The following is a 27,571-nucleotide window of genomic DNA, read 5'->3' as shown; positions in this document are numbered from 1 at the left end:
CATACTAAGCCATTCTGGTGCAGAAGTTTCTCAAGCAGACCAGCAGGTACCAGGGTATTCCCAGGCACAGGGAAGGGAGTCAGTGTGGAGTGCTTGGGGAATGCAGCTACCTGCTATGGAGCCCAGGGTGGGGGCAGGGTTGGTGCTAGAGATACAGCTCTCATTTGCTGATACGCAAATTCGTGGTTTTCTTCTGTCAAATATCCTTACTGCGTAACTGATTCTGGATTTGAATTTAGAAAGTTTTTGAAGACATTTAATGGTCATTTTCTAAGGTATGTCTATATAAAAGTTGAGAAAGGGCAGATAAGGCAAAGAGGAAAGAGTAGGATCACAAAATGCTAGAGAAAAAAATTGAGTATATATTTACTAGATCTAGGTGCTATTTTCTAAATCCTAAAATTTCTCATGGGGTTTCAGACCATATGGATTTAATTATTTTTCTTTTTCTAGCAGATGTTCAAAGACAATTTTCACTTGCCAAAGACTGTAGGAAATGTCCAACCAAAAGGAGGCTGGAGTGATAAATCTGACAGGTTTTTGGTAATGAATGTATTAAAATAACAAATACAATTTACATACTTAGATGCTTATTTTTATTGCAAAAGCCTTTGGAGAAAATATTTAAACCACTATTTAAGGTCTCTAACATCATAAATGCCTACTAATTGGCCTGTATCTACCCTTGCCTGTTATTTCAACTCAGCCTGTTGTATAAACACTACATTTTCTAAATCCATTTCATGAAGTCTAAAAACTGAATAATGTTCAGATGAAAAGATGGAAAGGGAAGGCAAAAAGCCTCGTCAAATGGGTTTCCCAAGTGCTTTTTTTTTTTTTAACATTCTAGTGTTTTTCTCACCTTTGAGATCCAGTAACTCAATGACATAACCACAGTTCATTGGCCATACTAAATATTAACTCATACTGACCAAATTTAAGTAAACCAGATGGCTATTTCACTAACTGAGCCTGAGGAATTTTCATTCCCAGCAACTAGGATATCCTTCTACCCAAGTCAGTTCTTCTCCAGTGACAGAGTCTGGGGTTGTTCAGTTGGCAACTGACATGTTTCTCAGCAGACACAGAAACAGAAAGAGAAGTAAAATGTTTTACGGATGGTTTTACTGAACCATGGTGAGGCCCTACCAACCTCCCCTGCTTCAAAACAGGTTCTATTTCTCCAGTGAGTAAGAAATGTATTTGTCAGATTTCTTGTCTGTTTTCTTTAGAAAGTGCTGGGGAAGTATCACCAAAACATTTTCTGCTTTCCATTTTCCTATGACCCATGATGATATATCCACCTCTCTTAATACATTCTTTCTTCAGGAAGATTTGTATCACCCAGATTTGGAAGTCACATAGCATCACTTCCATGGTACTCGGTGGGTTGAGACAATCACAAAGGTCTGCCCTTGTTCCCTGGGAAGAGACATCAATCTCACTACTCAGTGGGAGGAACATCAGGATGATACTGTAAGAAGACCACGTGGAATGAGAGATACCGATGATAGCCATCTTTGCAGAATACAATCTACCACTGTCTACCATCTGGTCATAACAATTCACATAGTTTTCACATGGGAATTACATCTACCCTGGCCTCAAAATTTCCAAAATTTTATCCCATTATAGCATCAGCTCGCAGTCCAGTATTTCATCATTTAAATTAGCAACTTGGTACAGTTCAGTCTAAAGACTTAAGAATTAAAAGAGACAAATGATGTCCTCCAGCTCCCTATCCCCAAAACATACAATTCTGGTACAGGAATAACACAGTTGTTCAAAAGTGGGGATGTGAAAAGCACACAGTATTCACTGGCTCACAGCACTTCTGAAATCCCACAAGAAACATTTTGTGAGTTCTTTGATCAGGGCTCAATCTTACTCTATAGGAGTTCTCAATCTCTTGGTCCTGTTCCCTGAGTTCTTCCTTTTTCACAAGAAAAAACCTGTGGTTTCAGTTGAGAAAACTTCTTAGCTTGTTCTTGCCTATAAGATGGTGCTGGTACCATCTCTTTTCATTCAGGATCTTTTTTCATTTTGTACTGTCTCTGCCCCCTTTCAATCTATGATAGCAATGCTTGTGCCAAAACAATCCTTTTTTTTAAAATCTTGATGACTTTTCTATAAATCTTGTTGCGGTTGCCTCCTGTACACAAAAGCCACAAGAACAAGTATCTTTATGACTGGCTCTTTTCTACCGTGGGCTCCCTGAAAAGAAGCTAAATGACAAAACAATTTATATTCTTACAAGCCCTATTTTTTGGTGGACTCACAAGACATTCTCTTAAGGTCGTTAAGGGGCCTTTTGTTTGTCTGAACTTTCTTTTTTATAAGACACTATATTAGAATTTTCTGAAGTCAACCAAATCCAGGATTTGGTCTTTCCTGTGATACTTAATTTGAGAATCATTTGCCATCTGGGGAGGCTGGGAATGAGAAATAGTTTTATTTTCAAGCCCAACAAGTCCTGAATCTTAGATATTTAACAGTTTCTTTTTTTCTTTAGCTCAACTTGTTCTTTTTATATTTTATCAAAGGCTAGAGGAAGAAGCCAGGTGGTAATTTTAATATTTTGCCTGGAAATCCCCTTAGCTAGAGCGCGATGTTCAATGGGGTACATTTTCTACTTTTTCACATATCAGTGGGCAATAGTGTTGCCAAGCTTTCTGCCTCTCCATAAGAAGGAACCCATTTCTGTAGCTTCCAGTAATATTTCATTCTTACTCATTCATGGCATTCCTATTTTCCTTTAAATCCTCACCAACAGTGTCCGGGCTTTGAGGTCCTTTATGTACCTGTTAACTCTCTCATCCAATCCATTTAAGATTTGACTACATCTTCTCAGGCTCCTTCTAGCGTTTATGCCTGCTGCAGCCCCAAGCCAATACCACAGACTTTAAGTCTTTGTTTCCAGATATCAAATTAGGTATGACTACTGATTGTTACATAACACATTACTCCAAATCATAGTAGCTTAAAACGACAACAATCATTTATTTTATTCACAACTCTGCTATTTGGGTGGGGCTCTATGGGGATAGTTTATCTTTGCTCCAGGCAGCATGGAATGAGACAGCTTGATTGTGGCCTGAAGGATTCATTTCCAGGATGGTTCACTCAGTCAAGGCTGTTGCCCCAGAGTTGTCAGCCAGGGGCCTTAATTTCCCTTCCTGTGGGTCTCTCTGTGGGTTTCTGGGACTTCTTACAGTATGATGGCTGGCTTCCAGGGCTGAGCATTCCGAGAAAGTGTGGTGGAAGTGCATGACATTTTTATGACCTACCTTCAGAAGTCACGTAACATCACTTCAGTGGCAATCTATTGTTTGAGGAACATCAAGGTCATGTCGTTGGAAGAACGTGTTGAATGGGAGATATTATTACAGCTATTCTTGGGGAAAAAAAAACCAGCCTGCTACAACTAGTATTGTTGAAAAAGTCTTCCTGTTTACGGGCCACTTGCAAGTTACTTATTGCCTTTTAAAAAATCTTCATATTTGACTTATTTTTCATTGGTATATGTGCTTCGTATATTGAGAATATTAGCCTATTATCTATCATATCCATTGCCAATGTCTTTTTTGTTTGTCTGTTTTTGTTTATTCCCCTAGAACATTCCTTTTTGGGTGGATTTTCAGTGGGCCACACTAGGGTAGCCCTCCCCAGCACAGGTGCTGAAAGAGAGATATGAGAGTTCTGGCCAAAAGAAAAAAACGGAAATTCACCATCCCTCCTTCACTCCCCCCCTCTCCCCTTCCTTCTTTTCTTCAAATGTACAACTCAAAGAAAATGCTGTTGTAAAATATACATGACCAAGCATAGATTTAGCCCATAATACCTTTGTCTTTACCTTTTATGTCACCCTGGAACTTCTTAAGGTAATGACATGCCTGTGATTATTTGTTGCCTATTATTTAATATCCATTTGGCCCTTCCAAACTGTATAGTCTTTACATTAGCGCCAAGCTGTCACAGTCTGATTTCCATTCGGTACTGATCTCCCAGTAAATGATAACAGAATTAACTTAACAAACATACAGAGTAAAATGAAATGTCAACTTTTATTACATACTTTTCTTCCATCTGCCAGAGTGATTTTAAATGCCAGTTTTAAAAAGTAGAGAGACAACCAGCCGGCCTTTCAGTGGAGTTTGCATATGGCTGCCTATGGCGTATGGCATTTGGGTGTTGTCCTGCATGGCGGCTCAGAGCACTGCTGAGCCCTGACCCGGTGGTGGCATTGGGCTGCACATGGCAGTAATCCCTTGTCCATCTGTGTCCTTTCTCTGCCTGGGATAAGCTGTTATGGTTGAACAGCTTTTTTTGTCCTTTTTCTGAAAATTTCTTGAATTTCGAATTTGGCTGTTGCATTGGCAAAATTTCTGCTTTCCTTTTTCAAGAGAGATGCTGCATCTTTTCTTCCTTTCCAGACTGCTATCCTAGTTGATTGTGATCCAACAATATGCATCCCTCTGTTTGGGGTTTTGGTGGTAATTGTCTGATAAAATATGGCAGCTTGTGAGATAGACTGAGGACAATATGAAGAGTTTAATTTTTAAGGTCCCTGGCTGAATCCAACAGCCTACCTGGGATATTAGCAACCCACCCAGAATGAATTAGGTACATCAGTCTGAATTTACAATAGCATTGTACACATCTCCTTCATACTACTTGTCAACACTTATCTCTTATTCCCACCCCACCCTTATTTATTATTTATAATAATCTTATTTATTATTTTCTACAGTCCCCTTAGAATGCAAGTTCTAAGAAGGTAGGAACTCCATAATACACCTGTGCAAGTATACTTCTGGCATACCTGGTACATAGTAGGTGCTCTATAAATACATTTTGAATAATTGAGTGATTGTCGTCTTGCTGCCTGCTGAGTCCATCCATTTTAAAGTGTATTGAGCTAAGAATCAATAAAATGGGTGACAACTGAACTTACCTTCCTAACAGGATGTTACCTGGAAGGGCAGTTGCAGATTTGCCTCAGAGCAGTTCTTCCCTTGTCACTGTAGCATATAGTAAGTTAAAAATGAACAAATCAGAGCACCGAACCATCTCATTTCATTTCTGGCAGGTAGCACCTAAGGTAATCCGAGTTTTTGGCTGGGAGGTACAAGGTCACATTGCTTTAAGGTGCCATGTTCATGACTGGAAATTGCAAGATAATGGATAAGGGGCTCCAGAAAGTAGTGGTGCGAGTATGAACAGCAATGCAGAAACGGGGGCGCCTGGGTGGCACAGCGGTTCAGCGTCTGCCTTCGGCTCAGGGCGTGATCCCGGCGTTCTGGGATCGAGCCCCACATCAGGCTCCTCCGCTAGGAGCCTGCTTCTTCCTCTCCCACTCTCCCTGCTTGTGTTCCCTCTCTCGCTGGCTGTCTCTATCTCTGTCAAATAAATAAATAAAATCTTTAAAAAAAAAAAAAGAAATGCAGAAACGATGCTGATTAGAGAGGCAAGGGTCAGAAGCCGTGAGCACTGGCAAAGGAATGACTGGAGGGATATTCTGGCGCTGAGGTAGCTTCCAAGCTCATCAAAGGCCGTGGTGAGGTGAGAGGTAAATTGCTGGGTGGCAGCAGCTTCCAGAGAGGTGACTAGTATTTTCTTGCCGCCATTAAAAAGTTATAACACCCTTCCAGGCAGTCTTGCTAGGGACGCTCCTCTTCTTAAAAACGACTGCCTCTTCCAGGGTGATGCGGTTCTCTGTTGGAGTGCTGGTCCAGTCATCTGTGAAGTGCTTCAATCCCTTCCTCAGGGTTTCCAGTGTGCTTACTTCTTACAGGGTCAAATTCATCTTTGTAGACCTCGGATGATTGCAAAATGGTTTGTCTTTTAAAAATATTTCTTTCCATAGGTTTTATCTTGGGTTTGAATTCTATTCCTTGGGGATTTGTTACTTTTTCACATGACTAGCTTCTCAAAATACTTGAAGGCACTCATTATTCCCTGTATTAGGGTAATTAACTCTGGTGACCGTATCAGAGAAACCCCGAAATCTCAGTGGCTTCTCATGATCGAGGCTTCTTTCTTTCTCACGCGGGTCAGGATGCCTTTCTGAATCTTGTAAACTAGGCTCTCTGGAATATATGGCCCTCAGGATCACTTTGACGGAGGAAAAAAGAGATGGAAACAGCAATCAACTTAACTGCCCCGTCGTTGAAGGGACACACACGGCTCAGCTCGACCCACCGGCCAGATTTAGTCATGTGACCGTAACCTGCCCGTAGAGGACTCTGTGAAATTGAGGGGAGAGAGGAGAGCACATGGGATTATTTTTTCAACTGGTTGAATTTCCCAGAACCTTTGATTCGTTGCTTTGCTTTTCTATTCTTTCAATTATCTCTTCTAGAACAGAATTCCAAGTACCCTCATCGCCCAAAACCTTTAATGCCAGCTGTGCAGTTCATTAACAACGCTACCCTGCCTGTACAGTAATTTTCCCCTGGGTCACCATTGCATGAAGGCACCTTTCCCCACAAAGCTGAAAGACCAGCGGGCGGGTAAATTGGAAATTAAAATAGGACATTAGAAATGTGCTGCTCATGCCGGTACAGACCTTAGAGCCACACAGAGAAGGAATAGCCAGTCCAAATACTTCCTGCATGGGACGGTATCTAAATCTCAGGTCTGAGGGCTTAATCAGGGTCCACGAGGTCGGAGGATGTGTCAGGGCGTGGGAGAAGCCAAAGGCCCAAGTACAGCAGTGAGCATGATGCATTCAAAGAACTCTGGGGCGGGGGACGGGGGGCTGGGGGCTGGGTGGCGCCTGGGTGGCTCAGTCCTTAAGCGTCTGCGTTTGGCTCAGGGCCTGATCCCATCATTCTGGCATCGAGCCCCACATCAGGCTTCTCCGCTGGGAGCCTGCTTCTCCCTCTCCCACTCCCCCTGCTTGTGTTCCCTCTCTCACTGGCTGTCTCTCTCTGTCAAATAAATAAATAAAATCTTAAAAAAGAAAAAAAAGAACTCTCGGGAACCCATTTCTACCAGAGGCTAGAATGTGAAGGGGCACTGGACAGAGACGAGCTGAGATATAGGCAGTGTCCACGTCATTCAGAGGCCTAGCAAATATACTCATGGTTTTGACTTTATTTTAAGAACAATGGGATTCATCAAAATTTTTAAGCAGGGCAATTTAAGAATCAGAAACATTTTATTTTATATTTTATTTTATTTAAGATTTTATTTATTTATTTGAGAGAGAGAGCATGAGCAGGGGGCAGAAGGTAGAGGGAGAGGGAGGAGCAGACTTCCTGCTGAGCAGGGAGCCCAACTTCACTGGGCTCGATCCCAGGACCCTGAGATCATGACCTGAGCTGAAGGCAGACATTTAACCGACTGAGCCACCCAGGCCCCAGGAGACACATTTTAAAAAGACTATTTTAGGGGCGCCTGGGTAGCGCAGTCGTTAGAGCGTTTGCCTTCAGCTCAGGGCGTGATCCTGGTGTTCCGGGATCGAGTCCCACGTCGGGCTCCTCCGCTGGGAGCCTGCTTCTTCCTCTCCCACTCCCCCTGCTGTGTTCCCTCTCTCACTGGCTGTCTCTGTCAAATAAATAAATAAAATCTTTAAAAAAAATAAAAATAAAAATAAAAATAAATAAAAAGACTATTTTAGCTTCTGTTTGAAAGATCAGATTCAGGTGGAAATGGGATGAATTCAGAGGCAGAAATCAGTCAGGTGACTATCGTGATAAACTCAACAGGAATGTGTAGTGCTCTGTCAGAGGGTAATATGAGAAGTATTAGGAAGCTTAGAAGATAGATTTTCAAGATTTTTTCTACCTGCTCCATCTAGAACTTGTCTCCACTGGAGTTTCTGACTCAACAAAGGAACCACATCCAAGGAGGTGTTTCCAACTCACCAATGTTACAAATTACCAAACTTTCAGTTTGGGTTTAAATAAGACACCTGGAGAAATGTATATTTATCTTTCTTTCAGCTAAAATTTGAACTTATTTGGGGAAATCACATTTTGTACTTCATTTTATTTCTAGCTGGAGTTCTAGGGACACACATATAAAATAAAACTAAATTTTGGAAATCATTATTATAACAAGTACATCTACTATCTCTCAGATTATCTTTTTAGTAATTCCCTGATCTTACTAAACTGCTTTGGTATATATTTACGGTTGAATGTCTTTACTTAGCAGAGGGAAGAAAAATAACAAAAGTATGGATTAAGTGGATGAAGGGGCCCCCCCAACAGTGATTTTGATTGGAGGAGGATTTCCATGTGATTTTATCTTTCAGCTATTAATCTGGCAGGAAAAATATTCAAAATAATTAGGCTCATCCTTTAAAGATGGATTAAAGATCCCCGTATTTGAAAGTTAGTGAAACATGTTTATCATAGGAAACATTGCAGGTGGTGCAGTGTCTTTTTGACATGAATACAGAAAGAGAACAAAGCTTTATTCTGATCCTTCGACCTTATGGTATAAGATGCCAATATCTAAAGAGAAGATATTACTGACTCTACCTTTACTATAGATACGGAGCTTTCTTGCCCATAATTGGAGCTGCAGTGTTGATACGTATGCAGGAGGATATTTGTTAAAATTGCAAGTGCACGTGGCATGTCCCCGAAGTAGCGTCTTCACACACATACCTGCAGATGAGGTATATTCACCATCTGCCCCAAACGGAGCCACATTGCGCTGGCATAGTTAGAGAGGATCACTCTGGCACCGAAAGGAACATCTCAGTGGGAGCTCAGCACCACCACAGAGTCGAAATTCTTGTTAAATTAAGATTATCCAACCCCACTGAGGAAGATAATCCATTTACATATTTACACCCCGAGCTCTTAATTTTCTAGACAGGCCTTAAGAAGAAAGACTATACTCTGCACAAGGAAACAGGGAATTAAATATTTATTCCATTCCTTTCTTTTTTTCTCTTCAATCATATAATAAATAGCAGAACAATGTGATTCCTAACAGGCTTCAATTTCCAAAGTGTTTCACTTTGAATATTGGAGCTTACGAGGGCAAGGATCGACACAGTTTTGGTCTTTGTTATATTCTTACCACACACAAAAAAGGTGTTCAGTAAATATTCACGGAGTGAATACATGAATGAACGATTTACATTGATTTCATTTTATTTCTTTGTCTCCTAGACAGCTCTATAGCTAATTTTATGAGGATTTTATTCTAATTAGGACTAGGTTTATAGAGTAAACATCATGTTTCATTACCAATAGAGTACAAGAAACTATTTTACTTATGAAATAATAATAAAGTCACTTACAAAAACTATACATTTTCACATAGAAACATTTTTTTTGGTAATTCTTTTAGTTCACAAACAATGTTACATTAATTTCAGGTGGACAATATAGTGATTCTTTATCCCTATACTTTATGCTGTGCTCCTCGTTTTTATTTATGTTTTATTTATTTAAGTTTTTATTGAAATTCCAGTTAGTTGGGACACCTGCGTGGCTCAGTCGGTTAAGCGTCTGCCTTTGGCTCAGGTCTTGATCTCAGGGTCCTGGGATGGAGCCCGGGCGTGGGACTTCTCAGTGGGGAGTCTAGCTCTCCCTCTGCCTCTCCCCCACCCCCACTCCTGCTCTCAATCTCTCTCTCTGTCTCTATCTTGCAAATAAATAAATAAATAAATAATTAAAAATAAATAAATGAATTCCAGTTAGGTACCGTACCGTGTTATACTAGTCTCAAGTGTAGGATGTACTGATTCAACACTTCCATACATCACCCAGTGCTCCTCGCCACAAGTGCATAGATACATTTTTAATAATGTTAAATCATTCAAAGTGACTCTTCATGTTGTAGGAAATATGTTGAAGGAAAATGTGTTTGTTTTTGTTGTTGTTGTGGTTGTTACTGATTTGTACCTTGGCTAGTGATAAAATAATAATCGTAATAATCATCATCATAATTCAAAACACGTCCAGAAAATTTTAAAGATAATAAAGAGACTTCAGGGTAGAAAACCTCCTTTGATCTTCACAGACTCTGAACTTGAGTTGCAGTATTTACTTTTAGGAACCTGCAAGGACAGGAATGGGGCATTTGTAGTTACAGGTACCGATGGAAGAAAAGTCCCAATTCAGCGCAGCCAATTCAGTATTTGAGATGCTGTCTGCCTAACTCTTCATCCTGCCAGCAGCACTGCGGCAGTGCTCTCGTAGCTAATTGGTATGAACTTTGTACCTCTCTTTGTTTTCTTTAAGAAAAGGAAACACAAACTTCTTAGCTAACATTATAACCAGTCTCCTTTGAAAAGATACTCACATGACTATAAGCACGGAGATTATTCAAAAGCATGAAGAAGTGTATGGGATCTGACCTAAAGTGGAATATATGTTATGTAGAAAATGTGGATGGAAATATATAAAGATTAGAAGCTAATGTGCAAGAATTAGAATAGCTAGTTAGGGTTTAGGGTTTTAAGTGACTATTTTTCCTTTTACAAAATGACATTCAAAACTGGTGTAGCATTATTGTTTCCCTATGTTAAGTAGGGAAGATACATAATATAGTCTGGTCCCGTTATAAGACAAAACAATCATCCTGGAAATGTGAACACACAGCTTAGGATTACTTTACAGGAGTGGATATGATGTCTTTGAAATTGCTACGCTATTCTGTGTTCCTTGTATAGGGATTCACTTCATACTACCTTTATCTTCTTGTTAAAAAAAGTTCCTCATTCATTCTTGTTATGACAAACTGTTAAATCCAAGCAAGTCTAATTTTTAACAGTTATAAACAAAAATGAGCTATAGGTTATAGGTATTCAGATACACTGCAAGATTGGAATGGACTAAAAGAGAAACAATGATTAACAAAAATGAGAAGGAAATAGTTCCAATCGGATCTATTAATCCAAGTAAATACTGAATGATGTTTTGATATTATTTAAAAAATCTTCCCTACATTGTATTTTTCCTCTTAAGATCCAACATTTTAAAATGTTATCCCTCATCACATACTTATTGATTTGTGACATGGATATAAATAATACTGTTTTGTGATTATAAACCTTGAACTCATGCGTGTGGTTCAATGCATACCTATTGGTTATTTGCAACAGAGAGGAAAAACTAATAATGGACACATGATTTATTTCATGAGTGGAATAAAACTATTTTTTCTTGAAATTACATCTTTTCTGAAACAATATGAAAGAGTTGTAAATGGGAAAGAAATGAAAGCTTTGCATGTATAGTGACCTTGTCATTTTCTCTGCAACCCTGTCATCTTCTAGAACGTGCAAGTGCCCTGAACTTTTATTCTCAAGAAATTTGCAAATAACCTTTATACTAAAAATGAGAAATCATTCCTCCCATCCACACCAGCAAAAGAACATCATTCATGACAATTTCTATGTCAGTGATCAAATGAGGGCTATTGTACCTTAGCGCTTAGAGAAGGAATAGAGAGAAAAGGAATTGAGTTTGGTGTAGGACTGCTTAACCTGGAGAAACTAGGTCCTGCAAAAAAAAGAGCCCTTTTGTGAGAAATACACAACCGGTTAGGAGGAAATGTTGATATTATTAAATACACAAGGGTGCCAAATCTGCTCATGTATACTAAGCATCAAAATAACATTCTGAGCATAAAAGATTTAGGAAGAAAAAGAACCATGGCTCTGGAATGAGCAGTCAATAATATGACAACTATAAAAGGCTTACTTTGGAATTCGGAGATCAAAAAGGAGCTGTAGTCTTTGCAGCTCCATTAGGAATTAGACCCAAACCACTTCTTTTTTTTATGACAGTATTCAACTGTGCACTTTAGATCTTCCCAACAGAAAGTCTAATGAGCCCTGTGGAGGCCATACTACCTGCCAAGAAAATAATCCATCCTCCAAAAGCCCCAGCAACAATATTCCTCAATGTTCAGAAAAAGTGCTGAAATGTTGTCATTCAAAAGACTCTCGACAATCCTCTCTGGCAATCCTAGAGAATCTAATGAGTGAAAAGCCAAAGTATACAAAAGAATCATCATCTCCGGATTTGGAAAGAAGAAAAAAAAAAAAGCAAGTGCTCTAAGTCAGAAAATTAACTACTGACTGTCAAAAATGACCTTCCTGGAGTGTCAAACAATGCCTGCCATGGCTTCTCGGATCACCCCAGCAGGAAGGCCCAGGAACTGAGGAGAGGCCACAGTGCACTGACTCCCTGCCCCACTAATGTGCAACCTGTTCTTACCATTCTTATTTCCATTTCATTTTGGAAATATATTTTAAGACTAAATAATCCTTAGGCCAGCGAGTGAGCAAATCTGGTAACAAGAGTGTTGCAAAGAAGCAAGCTGTCTTTAAAAAAATTTTTTTCCTACTCTTTTCTCTCATCTTTTTATACCACTCACTGGTTATTGTTCTCTTCTTTTCTCATCAACCCTCAGTATTATTTTTATCCTCACATTAAAAAAATAGATAGGATATCCTCTGAGGCATATAGAAATCAACATTTCTGACCGACCCTGAGGTAAATTCTTCCCAGTAGATTGCTAGGAAAAAAAAAAAAAGACATGCAACAGTGAGAAAGGCACCATATCTGCCCTCAAAGAGCTCGTAGTATAGTTATTATTCAGACAAGTATGTTGCAGTTACGATACAGGGTATTAACTACTGTGATAAGGCAACACCAGAGACTTACCATAACACAGAAGTGTATACCAAATTTAGTCTTAGAGAACTGGGGATATTTCTGGAGAAAATGATGATTCAGCTGAGATCTGAAAAAGGTGACAGAGTTGCCCTCTGAATGTGCTATGCTTTGATTAATACAAGAAAGAATTTAGAAAATCAAAGGTGCGATTTTAGCTGGCAAGTCACAAAAACCGTCTGTATCTTGACTCTCTTCTCTGAACTAGTTTTGCCAATCTGATTGGGTTATTGTGAGGAGAAGAATGTGTCAAGCTAACTAACTGAAAATGGGTACACAATGACAAAATGTTGTTATATTAATTATAAAAGCTTACACGGTGTGATAGGCAATCTTTAAGATGGCTGCTAGCGATTCCCACCTCCTGGTATTCACTTCTCCTGTGTAATCCTCTTCTTAAATATGGCCTGGACTTAATGACTCCATCGTTAAGGTAGAATATGGCAGAGATTATGCTATATAATTTCCAAATATAAGTGGTAAAACAACTGGGTCTTCTGTACTGGGGGCCAGTTCTCACTCCCACTCTTCCTTGGACTCATGACTCTGGGGGAAGCAAGCTGCCATGTGAGGAGGTAGCTCTGGGAAAAAGACCATGCAGTGGGGAGCCAAGGTCAACAATAACCATAGAAGTGAATTGAGAAATGGATGATATTCGTGCACCCACCCAGTTGAAACTTCAGATGAGACCACAGCTCTGGCCAACGGCCCCCTCATTAGAGACGATGAGCCTGATGTAACCTGCTAAGCTGTGCCCAGATTCCTGACAGGCTTGTTAAACATGTTGGGGTTTCCATGGAAACTACAGAGAAGTCACAGATTAGAAGAAAAGAACATAACCAGAATGAAGGGATTCTCATAAGATTAAGGGCAAAACTAAAATAGTTCCTCCCTAACAGTGTATAAAGTGAACCTCCATAAGATCATTATTTTTTTATTTATTTTTTCCTATGCCTTTATGTCCTCAAATTTTTCTAAAATAATAGTGTGTTTATTTTATTATCAACCAAAAAATCATTAAATGTTAAAAAGACTTTATTTTTAAAAATTATTTCTCTTGGGGCACCTGATTGGCTCAGTTGGTTAAGCGTCTGCCTTCAGCTCAGGTCATGATCCCAGGGTCTTGGATCCAGCCGCATCAGGCTCCCTGCTCAGTGGGGAGCCTGCTTCTTCCTCTCCCTCTGCCACTCCCCCTGCTTGTGCTCTCTTTCTCTCATAAAAAGTTTTAAAAATTGTTTCTCTTGTGCAAAAGCTTGATTGGAATATCATGAATACTAATGTTTAAGAGTATGAAACAGTTAAGACCAGAAAAGAGAAGAAATAAATAGAATTAAAAATACAAGTGTGCATTAATACATTTAGAAGGTACATATATAATAAATTGGAACTTTGAGTTTGGCAAGGTGGAGACTAAACCCATAGCTATGAAAAATTATCATTAAAGTATCCTCCAAGGTCAAATGAGAGAGTGTGTTGCAAAGTCAAAATCTGGATAAAAATGCAGCATTATTTTTTAACTGAAAATCAAGAATCACAGTAGTTCATAAAAGAACATGTGTCCTGATTCTAGGTGAGAAGTATATTAGCCAGACACTATCTGGCACTTTTACTCAGGGAATGAGGTCATGGCAAGGGATGTGCTCTGTTGACAACAACCAGTATTCAAGAATTTTGACCTTTACTAATCAAAATTGAGTTCCACCTGGAATTTGTGGACTTGGAAATCAATGAGAGCGAATGTTTCTCAGCTTCTAATTGGATCTCCTCTTCATGGTGCCTGTAAGAGACTAGGATCTGCCAGAACAAATATTTGGTGTAATTTATGTACAAGAGCAGTATATTTTTACATGACTTAAGAAGAAAAGCACACCATTGCAACATTATACTGAAATGACTATTAACACTTTTGAGTAGCATTTTAATAATACTATGCATACCAACTTGAAGGTTTGTACTGAGGACTTTATTCTCCCTTTCAGCCACTTTTTTTTTTTTTCTGTTTTGTGTGTGTGTTTTGTTGTTTTGGGTTGTATTTTGTCCAATGTGGTATGCCTACAAGGAGAGTGGAATGAAGAAATTGTTACTGAAATAACATAGTGTATGACTTATATAAGAAAACAAATGACAGATTCTCACTACCATTTTTAAATACATGCAGACTATTTGTGGGGAAAGAGTCATGGATGCCTTGCGTCTCCCTGCTTTATCCATCCTCAGATTGCTCATATTCTCTGAGTCAGCATGGACTTTACAGATGTATGTAAGAAAATTCTAGGTGAAGTCTCATCAATCAAACTGAGAGATGTAAGAATACTATAATACTCAACTGATACATTATAGAATCATAGAGTTTCTAAACCAGAAGTATCTTCTAGATCTTCAGTCTTCTTATCTTTTCCAATTAAGAAACTGAGACCCAGAGAAGTGAATGATTTGGCCAAAGTCTTATACCCAGAAAACCAAGAATAGAATCTTGGTCTTGCTTGACACCCAGTTCAAATTCGTTAAAAAATAAAATGAGAGTTAATCAAATAACTTGCCTTTTGGGGATGCCCTATAGTTTACAAGACATTTTTCATTTTATCTTATGTAATCCTTTGAGGTAGGAGGGAGGTATTGTTTTTATTTTACAGAGAAAGTGAGGTTCAGATTCTTTATAAACAAATTTACTGGGAGATCCAGTGCATACACTCAGATCAATATTTAATGTCTCCTGACCAATTAACATGGACTAGGCATCACGTTAGAGAAGTAGTTTCAATCCCTGCTACATATCAGAAACACCTGAGTAGGTTTCAAAGCTTATCCATACCATAGCCAGAGTCAGATTGAGTTTGAAAATCAATATTTTTAGAAAAGTCCCTAGAGGATTCTATGTAGAACCAGACTGAGAATGACTGTACTATAAGAAAAACGTATGTTTGTTCATTCAACAATATTTATTATATGGTTATTATGTGTCAAGAATTGTCTAAGTGCTAAACATGCCACAGTAAATACCACAAAAATATCTGTCCTCATTGTATTTACAAGCTGGTGGAAGAGACAAAGAATAAACAAATATAATATTGAATATGGTGATAAGTGAAACTGGAAAAACAAAACAAAGTCAAGGGAGGGGAATAGAAAAGGAGATAAATATTGCCATTTTAAATAGTGTATCATTTGAACAAAGACCTGAAGAAGATGGGAGAGAAACAGAGAGCAACAGAGAGGGAGCACATCATGCTGATATTTTTGAATAGAGCCTTCTGGACAGAAAAAAGTCAAATACAAAAGCTTTGAAGCCGGATCATGCCTGGTGTACTCTCGGAACAGCAAGGGGTCATTGGTAGGAGCCGATTTAGTGAAGGGAAAAGTAACAGGAGATGAAGTAGGAACAGGGAGCAGATCATGCAGGACTTTGTGGGTCATTGTAAGAAATTTGGATTTTATATAAAAAAGATGGAAAGCCAATGCAGTATTTGGAGCAGGGGCGTTAACATGGGGCTGCTTTTCTTTTTCTTTTTCTTTTTCATTTTATTTTATTTTTTTTTTAAGATTTTATTTATTTATTCAACAGAGATAGAGACAGCCAGAGAGAGAGGGAACACAAGCAGGGGGAGTGGGAGAGGAAGAAGCAGGCTCCCAGTGGAGGAGCCTGATGTGGGGCTCGATCCCATAACGCCGGGATCACGCCCTGAGCCGAAGGCAGGCGCTTAACCGCTGTGCCACCCAGGCGTCCCTGCTTTTCTTTTTAAAGACTCACTGTGAATAGAAAAAAAATGGTAAGGTGGCCAGGACAGAAACTGAGGGCCCAGCAGGAGGCTCTGCAATGATCCAAGTGACGGATACCGTGATTTAAACCATAGCGATTACAGTGAGGGGGTGAGAGACAATTGGATTCTGAATATATTTTAAGGTTGGAATAACAGTATTGACAGTTTCTGGGATGTATAAAGAATTTCAATCTAAAATGGAACCAGAGGATGGAAAATGGAAAATCTCACTCTGAGGTGCTCTCAGAATTGCAAGGCTTAAGGACTGAGAAACTGATGGCCATAAATGCCTGATTTATAGAAAACTGATAATATTTGGAATTTTCTTAAATGATAGAGAACTGGTCAGGGGTTGCCTCATATCATCCTTGGAAATTTTGGCTCATGGTTTACAGAGGCAAGAGCAAGAAATGACCCAGGTCGGGTGGGTCTCACAAAACCAGCTGAACTTTTGTTTGTATGATTGGATAGGTTTTGTCTCCTTGGGAAATTTTTAAAGCTGGTCTCCACGTGTTTTAATTTTAACAGACTTTACTGATCTCTCTCCTCCTTACATTCCCTGCCCATAAATACAGCCTCGCCCCAAACTTTAGCAGACTCACCTGTACCTTGCTACATTTTGCGTGTCCCAAATTGCAATTCCTCTGCTATTCCCAAAAAAGCTCATCTTTTTGAGCTAGCCTCAGTTTACCTCTTTATTTGGGTTGGCGGATGTGTGCCATGAGGTAGTGAAATTAGCCCAGACGACCCCCAATTTTGGGTCTGAGGGACTGGGATTTCAGAGCACCCAATAATAAAGCCTCAAAATACATGAAAGAAAGCGGATCAAATTGAAAGTAGGCAAATCCACATACAAAAGGAGACTTAATACTCTTCTACCAATAACTAATAGAGAAAGTAGACCAAAAATCAGTAAGGACATAGAAGACTTCAGCAACTTGACCAATTAATATTTGTAGAATACAGCAAACTGCAGAAAACCGACTTGTCTAATGCACATGGCATGTGTGCCAGGATAGATTGTCTGCTGGAGTATAAAATAAGTCTAAATAAAGTTCAAATGCTTTAATTCTTACTAAATGTGTTTTCTGACTTCAGTAGAAATAAATTAAAATCAACAATGGTAAGACATCTAGAAAGCCCCTAAATATTTAGAAATTGGAACACTAATTTCTAAATAATGTATGAGTTAACTGTTGTAATATTCCCCATAGAAATATATACAAAACTTCTTAATTAGCAAAGTAAATTCATCGAAGTTTATAAGAGGTGAAATATCATGAAAAAGTAAAGTTTATTCCAGGAATATAAGGTTAGATTACATTCAAAAGCCAATCAATGTAATTCTTCATATTAACAGAATAAATGAGGAAAATCTTATGATCACTTCAATAGATGCAGGAAAAGAATTTTGGAAGATTTAATACCTAGTCATGATTTAAAAAAAGAATTCTCAGCAAGCTAGGAATAGAAGGGAATTTTCTCAATCTGATAAAGGTCATCTATGAGCACTCTATAATTAACATTATATTTAGTGAAGAACTATAAAATGCTTTCCCCCTAAAGTTGGGAACAATGCACTTTCATTCAACATTGTACGGGAGGTTCCTAGCCAATGCAATATGGCACCAAAAAGAAATAAAACTATGAAGATTGGAAACAAATAAGTAATGCTATCTTTATTCACAGGCAATATGGTTGGTTATATAAACAATCTTAAACTACGTTTCACACACACGCACGAACCAATAAGTGTGGTCAGTTTACAAAAATACATTTTATTCCTGTATGCTAGCAGTTATCAACGAGAAAGTGAAATGTAAGAGCACCGTTTCCAATACTATCTAACAATGTGGAATACATAGGGATAACTTTAACAAAAGAAATGCAAGTCTTAAACTTAGACTTAAACTACAATATTGCTGTGAGAAATTAGAGAAGACTTAGATGGAAAGATTGTGTTCATGGAATAGAAGACTCGGTATCGTTTAGATAGCAGTTCTCCCAGTTGATTCACAGAGTCACTGTAATGCCAAACAAAATCTCAAAATTATTTTTCATAGAATTTGAGGAGATTCTAAATTCTGTATGGAAATTAACAGGACTTAGCATAGCCAAAAGAATCTTGCAAAAGAACAAATTTGGAAGACTCTTGCTATATGGCTTTACTATAGATCAGTGTTTTTTGACATTTTTTTCATGATTCCTCCCCTCTCTCAGAAGAAAGTTAAATTAAAATTCTCCATAATAAGAGAAATTACAACTTAAATAAAGATTTTGTCAGGTAAGGCTGAAATTTAGGGTGTCACTCACCATTGTAATATCCGAGATTTTTTTCACCCATTACTGAGAACCAATTTTCACCCCTTTGGGGATGATACCTCTATTGAGAACACATATTAATGAGCTATAGTAATATGGACAGTATGAGTCTACTTATAGAAGTTCTAGAACAGACAAACTTAATCTGTATGATAATAGACAAAGCATTGGTTACCTGTGGTGGGTAGGGTTTGACCCAAAAGGAGGCACAGGCAACTTTCTGGAGTGGTTGAAATATTCCATATCTTTGTTGGCCTATGATTATGGGGATGTCCCACATGTCGTATCTCATCAATTTTGTATACAAAGTCCTTTTATTTGTCCTTTTATTTGTCATCCAATAAATATGCAAACAAATTAGGCAATAAGGACATCTTAGAAAGTTATACGTTATATACTATATATTGATATCCAGTGACAAGCAAAATATTTTCGTTTGCATTTCTAAAAGTTACATGAACATTAAATCCAAAAACGAAAAGCATAACATGATGAAAATAGATTTTAATATATGCCACCCTATTGTTTTTCTACCTTTGTAAATTGCCTTAAATATTTTCAGGAAAAAAAGTCTTCTGGTTACAAATGCTACATGGCAAAGTACCTCAAAACTTTCCATATTAAAATAACCATTTTTCTTTGTTCAGAATTTTTTTGCAAGTCAGGAATGTAAGACAGACTCATGCCAGCAGTTCTTGCTTGGGGAGTCTCACGTGGTTGCAGTCAGCCGTTGCTGGGACTGCAGTCATCTGAAGGACCGACTGGGCATAATGTCCAAGATGGCTCACTCAAGTGAATGTGAATTGCTGGCTGTTTGCTGAGCCCTCACTGGGCTCTTGGCTAAAGTGACTACACGTGGTCTCTCCACCATAATGGTCTGAGGGTAATAGGACTTCTTAGATGGCAGTTCAAAGCCCCAAGTACGAGTGTACCAGTGGACAAGACAGAAGCCGTGTTATCTATTCTGATCCAGCCTTGGATGTCATGCAGAGTCACTTCTGCATTCTATTAGTCACTGGTTTACCCACATTCAAGGAGAGAGAGGACACAGAGCAGACTCCTCCATGGGAGCAGTATCAAGAAATTTCCAATCATTTTTTTCTTCAACTGCCACAGACGAAAAGACGATGAATGAAACATTTTTGTTTAGTTTTTGTTTTGACTTGAAAAGCTGAGATCCACTGAGAGCCAGCATATTCTAGCCTGAGTGGAAAATATTTTTGAGAGATTACGATTTCATCTAGAAGTTGAGATCAATGTTATTATATTCATATAATTTCTCTTAATAGTTTCACCTAATCAGTATCCCTGTCAGTGGAGTAGCTGGGGTGGGGTGCTAAGGATTGGGAGCAATTCAGTTTAAATCTGTCCTTTTTGATTCAGCAGCTTCTCAGGGATGGAGCTCTAAATTACTTGTTAGTTCATTTACAGAGGAGCGGGATTGGGTAAGAACACAGAGCTATTGAGGATTCTAAATTCAGAGGATTTAAGAAGATTCTTTTTCTTTTAACTTTTTGCGTGTGGTTGACACGCAACATTACATTAGTTTCAGGTGTACAATATAATGATTCAACTTCTCTATATGTTACGCTATCCTCACCACAAAGGTAGCTCCCCTTTCTCACCATACAACGCTATTACAATGCCATTGTATTCCCTATGCTGTGCTTTTTATTCCCATGATTTATTCATTCCCTAAGGTTAGCCTGTACCACCCCAACATATGGAATGCTTCATGAATTTGCGTGTCATCCTTGTACAGGCCATGCAAATCTTTGTATTGTTGCAATTTTAATACGTGTGCTGCTGAAGCGAGCACAGGAAGGTTGTTTTCTATCCATTCATATATACACTCATGATGAATTCATGCATTTATCAGTAACTTTTCATTCCTTTCTCTAGGGAGCAAGAGGAAGTTGCCTAACCTGAAACAGCCAGACTCTAATTATATGATTTCAACTCCCTGTTGTGAGAGATCCCTGGAAAGGGATATCAAGACCGTTTTGCAGGAAGGAAACCAGCTATGAAGCCTGGATGGTGGTCATGAAGGATGCTTGTGTTGGGACAAAGGACCCAATAATTTAGTGCCAACCAGTCATGCTTGAGAGGAAAAGCTGAGCTCCCTGACACGTTTGCAAATTCTCTTTCAACTCGGCAAAACCCCTCTCATCTCCTAACAGGACCTGGCCCGACTTCCTGCGGAGGCAATGAGTACTACAGCTGTGTAGTTTCCCTACAATTTATTTACGTCAGCCTCTTGAAACACGTTGAACCGAGGTAGGTGGTAGGGCGTCTGTAAGTTTAGTCTTTATCTCAAACTTCACTCTTGATTTTGGAATAAAGCCTGGGAAAATGCTTATTTACGACCACCTGGATTCCTTCATTCAAGATGAATTTTATGGTAGAATAGCAATTTATTTGTTAGTTTTCTCGGCTCTGACACAATGAGTTTGGTAAATATGAAGCCATGTTACTCTATTGCACAAGAAAAAAATGATATAATCTGAAATGGTCCTTCTCAGACTCATTTTTCAAACAGGTCTCCTGGTTTAGTTGGAAACTAATGGCTTACATGCCGGCAGTGTGTTGGGAAACTGTCACTCTGTGATGGTGTGCAAGACTAAATGAGATGTCAGCTAAGCCGATCACTCAGCTCTGTAAAAGATCACCTGTTCTCAGTAATGAAGAGTTTCTCTCAACATTTGGTTAATTTTTCTTGCTGGGATCGGAAGAGTCTTTGGTGAATCTAAACTACAGAATGATATATGGAACTAGGGATCACTTATGATGATGTCACCTTGCTGCTCTGCCTGCCTTCAGAGTTGAGTTTGGGCTACTAGATGCTTTTAAAAGTTCCTGCTTCAGTGATTACTTTGCCAGCTGGTGTTTCTTCTCTCCCTTTCTGGACCATAAATGTGGAGTCTCTGGGAAACCTCCAGACTGCTGGACCAACCCTAGCTTGAAAGAAGTGCCTCTTCCCTCTTTATGTCATTGAACTGGGAGCCCCAGTACTACAATGATAAAGAGCCTCAGAATACTGGAGCAAAAGAAAGATTTGAGTCATTGAACATTAAAACCTGCTGTTTTACTTCTCAGGCAATAGAGGCCAAGGGTGCATAAATGATTTTTCCAAAGTCACACCTTAAATGTCTCCACGTTCAGCAACCAATCCCCCTCCCATGGAGCTCTTCTGTAATAAAAAATTAAAGCAATTTGAAAAGTTAGCACTAAAATGTGTGATGACCATGAAACTATTATACTCCTCTTTCTATTCCTTTTAGTTTCTAGTCCCTAGGAACTAAATATTTTGAATATTTGGAGCTCTTGGGATAAATTACTGGTGAAATTACTGGTTAAAGCCCTCCTGACTGTGATAATCTCTTTCATTTGTTTTGTTTTGCCTTTTACTGCTGGACAGAGGATTCATTCTTAGACCCTAAATTTTCTTCCTTGTAATTTATAAACTATCTTGTAGATTTTCCCTATTGGTAAGAAGTCTTCTTTTTCCTGCCATAGAAAAAAGGTAGCCTTTCACTAACTGTCTTAGCCCATGTAGGTAGGCCCCTGCTTTAATGCCCAAACCTATACCTTCCTTAATACATAAGCCTTTAGCTGTAAGAGACAAACAGCATTAGATAAATTGGACTTGTCTCATTTGACCTAGCAAATAGAACAGCGAGCCATTTGATGCAACTTCTAAAACATTATCTCCTATAAGCAACTGCATCACTGTCATTATTTTTGATATGCCAATTTTCATGTATTAGTAGCTACCTTTTTGTACTAAATTATAGTGATCATATTTTTCTTTGATGAACTTTAGTGGAATATTTAAATAGCTTTAGAACTTCCATCAATACTGAATATTTTAAGGAGACCCTACCATTAAATAGGAAAATATTCTGTAAAGCAGAAGCAGCACATAGAAATTTCATGTGTTCCTTCAGTATCATTTGACCCACAGCCCTACTATTTGCTGATAAAATTACAGATATCTTTTTTTTAATCATTATTCATTGAAAATAGCATTTTAGAGAATACAAGTGAGGAAACTCTTCAGCCGCAGCAAGTATATGTCACACTGTGATTTCATCACTCATTATGGATATTTAAAGAGAAACAACTCTACATTGTTAAATTATGCAACTTTAAAAATTTACTAGTGAAATAAGAGTAAACTCCACCCTTCTGTTATGAGGACATAATTTTTTTTTTTTAAAGATTTTATTTATTTATTCGACAGAGATAGAGACAGCCAGCGAGAGAGGGAACACAAGCAGGGGGAGTGGGAGAGGAAGAAGCAGGCCCACAGCAGAAGAGCCTGACGTGGGGCTCGATCCCATAACGCAGGGATCACGCCCTGAGCCGAAGGCAGACGCTTAACCGCTGTGCCACCCAGGCGCCCCGAGGACATAATTTTAATAAGAAATTAACACAAGGGATTATTTTCAAATTGAATCCAAGCCTGTTTAAGTCCTCTAGGAAAGCATTTTCTGTTGACTGCCTTTAATATGGAACAGTTGGCTCACAAATAAATTAATGCTAGTCGGTGCGCATTTCCCTTTGGATAGCTTTTTTTTTTTCTCCAGCCTGAGATCAGCCATCAGCCATTCGGTTAGGTTTATTAGTTCTTTGAAAATGCTTTCGCGACCTGGAAGGTTTCTTACATATCTCTATAGTATGCATTGCATCTCAATGTCTGACTCTCTCAGCATGGGGATTTGGAAGCTCTCGCTGGGCAGCTGCACATTGTACAGGAGTGCTGCCGACCTGGCTAGTTTGGGGAAAGCTCTTCTGAAAAGCTAAGTGCTGCTACTGAATGCTACCTTTGTTTTACTGATCTTTTATTAAGCACAATAGCCAAAATTGGAAAGTTCAATCATACCTCATAAGATCAGACCTCAGTTTTATTTGGAAATAAAACTATGTCCAAATTCTTCAACCATAAACTTAAATTCTTGCATTAAAATATAACTCTGGAATCCTGGAATATTAGTTTCCTGAAATAGGGTTTAATAGCATTTCCCCTCACTCCTGCCTCTACCACCAAGGAGGAGTTTCTACTGTTTGTTTTATGGCAGACAGTGGGTTTACAAGTACTCAGAACTCCAGAGTTCTAACGTAGAGCATTGAGAATGGCTGGTTTCACACCCAGACCGTATACTTCTTCCTCATCCTGGGCTCACTCCATTTTGTCACTGTATATAGATATCTCTCTGTGACAGATAAAGCTACATCTCCCACTTTCATGGTATGAGTTATTGCTGGCAGTTCTTCTGGGCCAGAAACTATGTTTTCCAGACTTTTTGCATCCAGGTCAAATGATTTTCATCAATGAGACATGAGCCGAAGTGGGATGGTCCCTTTTGGACCCGGTTTTTGAAAAGTAGTTATGCTTCTCTAATCTCTCTCATACTCTCTCCCTTTTCCTTTCTGCTGGCTGGAGGCGGATGACAATGAGGTCCTAAGGGAATCCAGAGCCCCAGGCAGACGGAGTCTAGTTGCTTAAAGGAAAGACACACCTGCCAAACAGGAACAGCCACCTTGGACTTTTGCATGAGTAAGAAAGAAACCTCTGTGGAGGTAAGCCAGGGAAATTCCGTGGTTTATTTGTTCCAGCAGCTGGCATTTTCTAACTATGGTAGTTTCATATGCTTTTTTGAATTTACTAAGGAGTAAACCTGACTTGTTCACTTTTGAAACTTCTTATATTCCCAACTCCTATGCAGTGTCTAGCACAGTGTTTTTGTGTTCAATGGGTAACAATAAAACTATCTTTTACTGAGTTCTTGCTACGTGGTCATCACTATGCTAAGAGATTTTCATATATGAACACAATCATCTTTACATCCTATCCCAAAATCGTTACAAGAGAGCACAAAGAAATGTAACCTCCCCAAGAACACAGACAGACTGTATAGCTTGCTCAAGGTCGTACAGTTAGTAAAAGTTTAAATCCATAATGTCTAAGTGTAACACATATTTCTTTTACACTAAATTAAGCTATTATCTTTGCAAATTTCATCTACCGAGGGCTATCTCTGCGCAATCTTTGTATGTTGCAAAAATCATCGCAGTTAATCTTCAAGCCGATGCAGGAGCTCCCTAACAGAAGAGACAAGACTTTTATAGCTTGTGTACACTTAAGCACTTTTTTGAGCACTTGCACCGTGAGCAGTTTTATGATATGTGAACACAAAGCTCGTAGGTTTATTGACTATTTACAGAGTCGTTAGGTGTCCAATGCTGACATAAACACAACCGAAGAACTCACACAAGTCAGAGTGGAACATTAAAATCAAGACAGCCTGTAACTTGGATATTCAAGACTTAACTAGAAAGATGCCATATTAGTTTGTTAGGGCTTAGACAACGGGGTGGCTTAAACAACAGAAATCTATTGTCTCTCCGTTCTGGAGGCTATAAAATCTGAGGTGAAGATGTCAGCAGGGTTTCTTTCCTCTGAGGGCTCGGAGAAAGTCTGTTCTGAGCCTCTTGCCCATCTTCCGGTGCTTGGCTGGCAATTTTCACTCTTCCTCCGCTCGTAGAAACATCACCTTCATCTCCACCTTCATCAATACGTGGTATTCCCTTGTGTGTTTATCTTTCCTCCTATTTATCCCCCTTTTTTAAAATCAAGATTCCTGTCCCATTGGATTAGAGCCTACCCTGATGACCTCATTATAACTTGATTACCTTTCCAAAGAGCCTGTCACCAAATAAGGTCACACTCGAGGTACTTGGGGTTAGGACTTCAATATATGGATTTGGGTGGGAGGACAATAATTCAAACTGTAACAGGTATTCATGCGTTCACTTAATGAATATAAAATGACTACGCATCTACTGGGTGCCAGGCAGTGTTGTGGGGGGGGGGGAGTAGGCAATGAATGGGCGGATAAGGTTCTGCTCGAATGGCAGGCTGTCTCACCACACCGCCTCCTCCAAAGTGTTGCGTGCTGCACCCCACTGGACTCCTTATGAATTTTCTTGATAAATTATTTTAACATTTTAATCCCATATTTTAAACAGCTAACAGGGTGTCTCCCATTTTCCAAACCCTATACAATAAATAAATTCTTTGGCTATATTTAACAAATAAACTTATACCATCTAGGGGTAAATTTGGGATGTTAGAAAACCTATCGAGTTTCTCTTTTCTTAGGTCCTCAGCATGACCCTTAGTGAATTCATCTGGGCTGTTTGTTAAATGATGTAACATACAACATGGTAGGCCAATTAACTGTTATGTAACGTAACATTGCTTTGCATTAATTTTGCATTCCAAAGCTGTTAAAATGCCTTATACAGTCTAGGCCTGATTCTTCTGGAGTTAAGCAACTTGCCAAGTGGTGTAGTAATGACACTTTAAGATGGTCTTACCACATCTGTTCTTTCCAGGGCAGGGAAACTGGCAAGATTCAGGGAAGGATATCCTCATGGACAAGAAGGAGCTAACAAGAATTGATACAAAGACTGAAAAGATAAGTGTGTTTTAGGAATTGTCCTCGAAGGAGTCAGGAAACAGCCATTTTAGATATGCAGTGCACAAATTAACATTTTGATATCAAACAGTTTTACTAATTTCTTAAGAAAAATAAGGAAAGAAAGAAGTATTATTTCTACGCAGATGGCCTCCTGGATGGACAAGCAGACTCAGCGCTGTGTCACTGGTATCTGGATAGTGGCCTTTGTTGAATAGTAAGTGTGTTACCCAATGTGGGGAGAGAAGGCAGTTCTGCTGTATTGAAACATTCTTGGAAACTCATTCTCAGCCCCTCTTTATTTATTCTTCCTGGAACATCTTCCCGCACCCCCATCTCCCATTTGCTGGGCTAATTTTCTCAACTTGACAAATTCGAGTTATCACTTTTGAGAAATCCTCCCTGGTGTCCCCAGTCCCATCTTAGTGTGCCTTGCTCTCTGCTCCTTACCCCTATCATGGCCCCCACCAAGCCTAAGGGCAAATACCAATCTACCAGCTTATCTCTTCTACTACACAATGAACTTCTTAAAGACAGGGATTTCATCTTCCTCACAGTGGTAGACCTGGTGCCTGGAACATATATATTTGTCAAAAGAGAAAGTTAGAATGATAAACATTTTATCCAGGTATTTTGCTAAGAGCACTTCGTCTTTTTTTAAATTTACACTAGAAAAGCACAGTGTAAAATGAAGAGGCATGTGGCTATACAGTGTTTATAATTAAATGAGGGATTATCTGTTGTTGCTCCGTCTTTCATAGCTGGATGACATTTGAGAAGTCAACCTTGCTTGAAACTTTGGCTCTTCATGAATAAATGTAAAAAAAACAACAGTAAAAGTCTCAGTCACTTCCTAGGATGTGGGGATGATCACCTGAGACATGTATCCAAAACATTTTGTGGAAGGCCATATAAGTACTCCAAAAGAAAGAAAGAAAGAAAGAAAGAAAGAAAGAAAGAAAGAAAGAAAGAAAGAAAGAAAGAAGAAAGAAAGAAAAGGAAAGAAAGTCAGTGCCATTAGTCAGATTGCATAAAATTCACTTATGGAAAGAACAAGTACCCAAAGATCCCCAAATATACTTTATTGCCAAAACTGCTCTTTGTTAATTTTGCTCTATAGCATGGCCAACAAATATTTATGGAATTCATGCTGGAAACACAATTTCTTTCATTTGCATTTTGGGTGAAAGTGCAGAAGGTTTGGCATCATCAGATGCGTTTCGTCCTTAAATGATGAAAGTGTCTTGACCCTCTTTATTTTCCACTAGGCTCAGGGAGGTTTTTGTAAGATTAAGTCCTGACATCAACCACTGTTTTGACTCCTCTTTGTTTTTCTTTCCTTGTGGCATACATA

The 27,571-nt window shown here is 38.9% G+C and overlaps 1 protein-coding gene and 1 non-coding gene across 6 annotated transcripts in view; one reads left to right on the top strand and one right to left on the bottom strand.

The window, feature by feature from the left end:
* The window catches only part of SNX7 (sorting nexin 7), a 160,197-nt gene extending 132,982 nt beyond the window's left edge, over positions 1–27,215 (top strand). For 2 of the 5 annotated variants that reach the window (XR_007190311.2, XR_003315755.4), the window contains 2 exons: positions 20,636–21,010; positions 24,180–27,215. Coding sequence is in view for 1 of the 5 variants with exons in the window: in XM_026497554.4 (XP_026353339.1) it covers positions 20,636–20,662 (27 nt within the window). In the remaining 4 variants the exon portion in view is untranslated. Of the gene's footprint in view, positions 1–20,635 lie in introns of all 5 variants that reach the window. The other 3 variants (XR_007190309.2, XM_026497554.4, XR_007190312.2) reach the window with 2 other exon arrangements.
* Positions 20,451–20,552, bottom strand: LOC113254867 (U6 spliceosomal RNA). Its single transcript, XR_003315989.1, has one exon. It is a non-coding gene; the product is annotated as a U6 spliceosomal RNA (small nuclear RNA).
* Positions 27,216–27,571: the final 356 nt, after the last annotated feature.

The sequence above is a fragment of the Ursus arctos genome, unplaced genomic scaffold (genome assembly GCF_023065955.2).
Source record: "Ursus arctos isolate Adak ecotype North America unplaced genomic scaffold, UrsArc2.0 scaffold_12, whole genome shotgun sequence".
Taxonomy (NCBI): Eukaryota; Metazoa; Chordata; class Mammalia; order Carnivora; family Ursidae; genus Ursus; species Ursus arctos.
Note: the sequence above shows the minus strand (reverse complement) of the source record. Positions and strands in the feature narration are given on the sequence as shown.